This window comes from Urocitellus parryii, chromosome 4 (genome assembly GCF_045843805.1).
Source record: "Urocitellus parryii isolate mUroPar1 chromosome 4, mUroPar1.hap1, whole genome shotgun sequence".
NCBI classification, from domain to species: Eukaryota; Metazoa; Chordata; class Mammalia; order Rodentia; family Sciuridae; genus Urocitellus; species Urocitellus parryii.
The window spans coordinates 63,957,345-63,963,344 of NC_135534.1; the positions used below are offsets into that span (position 1 = coordinate 63,957,345).

The window sequence follows — 6,000 nt, forward strand, 5'->3', positions numbered from 1 at the left end:
TCCTGCCACAGCTTTCCAATTCACTGGGGTTACAGGTATGTGTCACCATTCAAGGCTGAATAAAGTACCTTTAAATACAGTTATATTCACTTGACAATTATGCCATTCCAAACTAAAGGTACAAAGACTAAAAATAAGCCAAGTGCAGTGGGGCAAACCTGTAATCCCAATGACTTGGGAAGCTGAGGCAGGATGATCACAAGTTCAAGACTATTCTCAGCAACTTAGCAAGGCCCTAAGCAACTTAATGAAACCCTGCCTCAGTATAAAAAATAAAAAGGGCTGGGGACATAGCTCAGTGAGAAAGCACATCTGCCTTCAATCCCCAGTACCAAAAAAAAAAAGAGTAAGATTTAACCTCTAACTTCAAAGAATTCACAAGGTGGGAGAAGCCAGAAACATGTGAAAAATCAAACTCCTTTGAGACCACAGAGAACAATTTACAGAGGTAGTAATAGCATTTGCCATGTGAAAAAGTGGGAGGAAGGGTATTAACAGGCAGAGGGAACAGCAAACAAAGACGTACACGTACAACACACAACTTGATTAGTAGATGTCTTAAAGAGCCAAAGTAGGAGGAATAAAAAAGAAGGCTGCATGGGCATGAAACATGCCCACGTAACTTAGTAAGGAAACCTTGCAGCTAGGTTGCTGAGCATCATGTATGTTATGACAAGGTGATGGGCCTTTATCCAGAAGTACACAGAGAGCTAATATATAATAAAATAACTGATGGCTAACTGATGACAATATGAAAGACATTAAAAAGGAGAGGTTGGGGGATGGAAGATATAAGGACACTGCTGGTAATTAGAATATTATTGCAATAATGTGGCCAAAATATCATGGATAAGCAATAATACAAACAACTAAACAGCAGCAGCAAGAGTGAAAATCTACCTCAACTTAGCTTAACATATACCACATCTACATGCAGTCATTTGATCTGTACCACCCTTCTGAATAAAGGCCACAACTGCCCCATTCTACAAATGGGGCAACTTAAGGGTAGAAAAATGAAGACATTTTAGAAGTCAGAACACCTTAGTAGGTGACAGGGCCTAGAAACAAACCCAGAGCTGTCTGCCATGTCCATATTCTTGACTATAAGCTCCTGCATCAAGGTACAGGCAATAGGAGAAAAGAGTAATTAGGAAGTTTTTAGAAGAGAAAATCAACAGGACTTAATGGCCATGACCACCCACACCCAACACAGGATCTTCACTTATACACTAAAGTTGCCTACCTGAAATGCTTCTGAAAATTGATTATTTCCTTCATCTAGAGATTTCAATTAAAGTATCTTAACAAATGTTTAAGACCATGATAAAACTTTAGGTATCTTTTTTTTTTTTTTGGCGGGGGGGGGTTTACTGGGGATTGAACTGAGGGGCACTCAACCATTTTTTGGCACATCCCCAGCCCTTTTATGTATTTTATTTAGAGATAGGGCCTCACTGTTGCTGAGGCTGACTATGAACTCACGATCTTAACCCTCCTGCCTCAGCCTCCTGAGCCACTAGGATTATAGGCATGGGCCACTGCACCCAGCTAGCTTCAGATATCTTACACAGGAATTTTTAAATTTAAAAATTTCCTTGTGAGCAGGTGTGGTAGCACATACCTGTAATCCCAACTAGCTGGGAGGCTGAGGCAAGAAAATCACAAGTTTGAGGCCAGCCTGGGCAATTCAGAAATAACTGTCTCAAAAAAAAAAAAAAAAAAAAAAAAAAAAACAGCTCTAGGACTATACCTCAGTGGTAGAACGCCCCGGGTTCAATCCTCAGTACCACAAAATACAGTACTTTTCAGTTGGAAAAACAACAATATTGGTGAATCCAAGAGAGATAATAGATTTATATGCCTTAGTCAGAAACCCTAAAAGAACAGGTATATAGCTGAAATGTTCATAAACAGTACATAAGTATGGAAAAGGAAAAAATGAAACACCTTAAACTAAAAATCTTTGGGCTATTAGCAATTCAAAACAAATATACTTTATCATAATATTATCTAGTTAGTATTTTTTTATGAAACCAACATAAAGTTAGGCAATTGATGAGGCTTATAGATGCAACTGCAATTTGATAATTATATTACTAAAGTGAAATAAGAACTGCAACCACCATTTCAATATGCAAATCATCTTCTATCCCTTACAAAAGTATCTGTCAAACTGTCAGTTTTTACTACAGGATTGTTAAAAAAAGGAGAGGGTTAGTGCGTTTCTTTCAAAAAGTCATGCTTCACTCTGTATGGAAAGATACTAATTTTCACAATGTTAGTTAAGCTGTCTTATTTATTAAATTAAAAGTTATCTTGATTATAAGTATAAGTAACTTTAATTATAAAATAAAATGAAAACATAGTTCTCACTAATTTTAACATTCAAAGACAGTTATATGTGTCATGTTTAACAAACAGTGCTAGCATCTAATCACCTGGGGTTGAGTGGTTCACCCCAGATATTAACCATTAACCATAGGAGTTGATTTAAAAATCTGTGTAAAATTATACAGTGAATAATTGTTACAATTCAGTGGAAAGACATAAGTAAGAATTTTTACTTCAATAATTATAATTTGACTGACAGACTTTTAAGGCCCTTGTTTTTTTCATAATAGTATGTGTACATTATAGGTTCCTACACTACAGGGAAAAAGTTTGTATTGTGTTAGTTCCAGTTATAATTTCCAGCTGAGTCAAAGTTCTAACAGCCTTAAAACAGGAAATCCAAAAGGAAATTCCATCAGTAGATCCAAACAGGGTTGGCAACTCAAAGGTTCTTTGAAAAAGAGATATGGAAGTTCTCAAAACTAGGAGCTGGGGTTGTAGCCCAGTTGTAGAGCACTTGCCTAGCTCGTGTGAGGCACAGGGTTCGATCCTCAGCACCATATAAAATAAAGGTATTAAGCCCATCTACAACTAAAAATATATTTTTTAAAGTTCTCAAACTATTTACTACAACCTTACCTCATATCTTCAAGCAAATCACATTCTGCTTGATGTTTGGCTTGAAGTTTTGTCATCTGCTCAACTTGAATGTTTTTCAGTTCTTGTGTTACTTTCACCTAAAATACACCATATATTTATTAAGGCCATACTACAACTTGAACAAAAAAAAATTAGGAAAAACTCTAAAATTTGTCAGGATATATACACCTCTTACTTTTCTCTCCCTAAAGAACATAAACCCACTACTTGCCATATAGTTTCATTATTAAACACATTTATTTAATAAAAAGGTAGTCAAATGACCTGTAACAGGCTGAATGAAAATACACTGGTATAAAAATTATAAAAAGATGAAAAATAAACTGCCATTCTATTTCATGCACAAGCTCAGTACATACCTAGGTCCTCTAACAGTTTTAAAAGAGCCAGTCTTCTATTTCTTCCAAAAAAGATTCAGACATTAACCACCAGGAGAAGTGAGCAGAGTGTAGATGGGAGAGGAGAGCATAAGAGTACCTAATACCTAATGACCGAAATTTATACAATCATGAAATAATATGCATGAATCAAACTACATAAATTATTCCATAATGGCTGCAAGAAAGCACACTGTCTCGGGATGATGCCCTCCACTCGCTGACAGCGTGTCAAATCACAATCTCACAAAGGAGAAAGCAAAAGTGACCTTCCAACATATGCAGTGCTTTTAAACTAACACAGCAAGCCAGGCCGGGTGAAGGCTCCACTTTAAACAGCGAGAACCGCAAATGCCAGCGGGCCAGAGCCTCCAAGCCTGCCAGGCCGGACCTCAGGGTTCGAGGTTACAATCGGGGAATCCTGGCCGCTGGAGCGAGGCTACCCAGAGGAGTGGGAGTACATGTGCAAAAGAAAAGGTCTCACTTAACTGATCCCGGATTAAGAAAGAGAAAGAAGACACGGATGAGTTAGGCATTCAGCAAATGTTTGCCCACGAGAGGAGGATAGAATGGCCTCCTCCACCCAGTGTCCACAGAAGACATTCAGTACCCATGTGCAGAATTTAAAAGACAAGGACACAGCCTCGGCCACTGGAAAAGCCAGAGAAGGGCGCAGCGGGAAGCTGCTGACAAGCCAAGAACACTCGTCACTCCCACCCTGACTATCCAAGGCCAGATCTAAGTGCACACGCCACGCACAGTGCACTGTCGAAGGGTTCGGTTCTTGCCTTCCTGGGGGCAATGCCACCGCCTCCTTACCCCCTGGCTGGGGGCGGGGAAAGAACCTCGTGGAAAGGGTGGGGGTAGAAAAACAGGATCCATCAATTCTTAATTTGCTTTTCCCTAGAATGGGAGGGCTATGACTATTCCAACTTCTTTTCGGCAGCCCCGTGGGAAAACCAGGCCAAACCTTAGGACTAGGCTTGAAACAAATCCCCCGCAAATCTGCAAACGGGCGGGGGTGGCGACAAGCGACTGGAGGGCTCAAACCTGGTGCAGACTAAACAATCACACACGCACAAGGCTCTGCAAATCTGCAGGGGCTCCCCCGCCTCCACTCAATGCAGCCCCGAGAATGCACTTTGCAGCGGGCAGCACTGCCATGCAGGCGCACACATACAAATGCACACCCGAAACTCCTGTAAAATGTCTGGGGGCATCTTCAGTGCAGTGAAGGAGACGAACCCCGGCAGTCCCTCCATAGGAAAGGCACCTCACACGCCCTCCCACAAACACCCGCCTGGAACCAGCGGCAACTCCGTGACAAGCCAGAGGCGAAAGCGGTCACGGCCCCTTGCGGGGAGGGGGAGGGGGCGCAGCGGTCGCCCCAGCCGCATTCCTAGTACGCATACCCTCCGGAACCCTAAAGCTCCACGGCTGCGCCCTTACCTTTCTCGGCGGTGGCTGCATGATGCTGAACGGACATCAATCCTCCCCCGACGGCGGCGTTAGCAAGAACGAGAGGAGTAGGGCTGGAGAGGAAGGGGTGGCCCAGAGACCAAGGGCACGAGTGTGTGTGTGTGTGTGTGTGTGTGTGTGTGTGGAGAGAGAGAGAGAGAGAGAGAGAGAGAGAAAGGAGAGCCCAAGGAGGAGGACTCGCCCCAGAAGCAGCAAGGCCAGCAGGCAGCAAGAGGACCCCGGCCAGAGCGAGTATGAAGAGAGGGAGGAGGAGCGCCGGGAAGGCCTGCGGCCCGGGCGGCCCGGGGGGTGTGTGAGGCAAGGAGGCGGAGACCACGAGGGGGCGGAGGCCAGGAGCAGGGGCGCTAGGGTCTCCCGACTAGTCCAGCCGCTGGTAGGGTGCTGCCGCGTCGCCCGCTCTCCCCGCCTGCCGCCTGCTCCCGTGCTCCAGGCGGACGCGGCGGCCCCCAACCCCACCCACTCCGGCAACCCGGCCCTCGCGGTGCCCAACGCCCCCGCCCGGCCCCGTGAGGAGGAAGGCGGCGCCGCGCTCCCTGCTAGCGCTCCACCACTCAGGCCGCGGGAATTTCCGGCCCCACCGCGCGGCGCAGCGCCCCGCTCCGGCGGAGGAGGGAACCGCTTAGTCCAGCACCATCAGGTTAGCTGGCCCCGCCAGGCTGCAGCGGGGGCGCGAGGCCGCGGCGCGGGGCTCCGTATCCTGAAGGGGGACGGGGGGAACTAACGGATTGGTCGGAGGATGGGAAAGGTAGAAACTCTAGAGGAGCGCGAAAATTCCCCTATTTCTTTCCGTGAGTGGCACGTTCCAAACGCCTCCAGCCCCCTCCCCCACACCGGGAGTCAGCCGGGGGCTTCCCGCGCGCTTTCCCGCCAGCTCGCCGCGGCGCGCGCCTCCAGCTGGGGGCGCGCACGTGGGCGGGAGAGGGCCCTGCGCCGACGCACGCGCACAGGCCGCCCCCGCCTCCTGCAGGCTTTAGCTGAGGGTTTGTGTCCGGGTAAAGGAATGGTGGGGGGCGACGCTCGTAGGGAGGTTTTTACAATGGGAAGGGGCCCGGTATGCCCATGGCAAAAGAGACCTATTTTTTTGCTTCCTCTCGGCTACTCACATCCCTCTTTACCTGCCAGCTAATTGTGCACAAGGGGTTGAGCATGG

The 6,000-nt window shown here is 46.4% G+C and overlaps 1 protein-coding gene across 1 annotated transcript in view; it reads right to left on the bottom strand.

The window, feature by feature from the left end:
- Positions 1-5,256, bottom strand: part of Fchsd2 (FCH and double SH3 domains 2) — a 251,959-nt gene extending 246,703 nt beyond the window's left edge. The window contains exons 1-2 of the mRNA XM_077796870.1: positions 4,821-5,256; positions 2,974-3,071 (exon numbers count right to left, since the gene is read on the bottom strand). Coding sequence (XP_077652996.1) covers positions 2,974-3,071; positions 4,821-4,841 — 119 coding nt within the window. The 5' untranslated portion in view covers positions 4,842-5,256. The remainder of the gene's footprint in view (positions 1-2,973; positions 3,072-4,820) is intronic.
- Between the last annotated feature and the right edge of the window lie 744 nt (positions 5,257-6,000).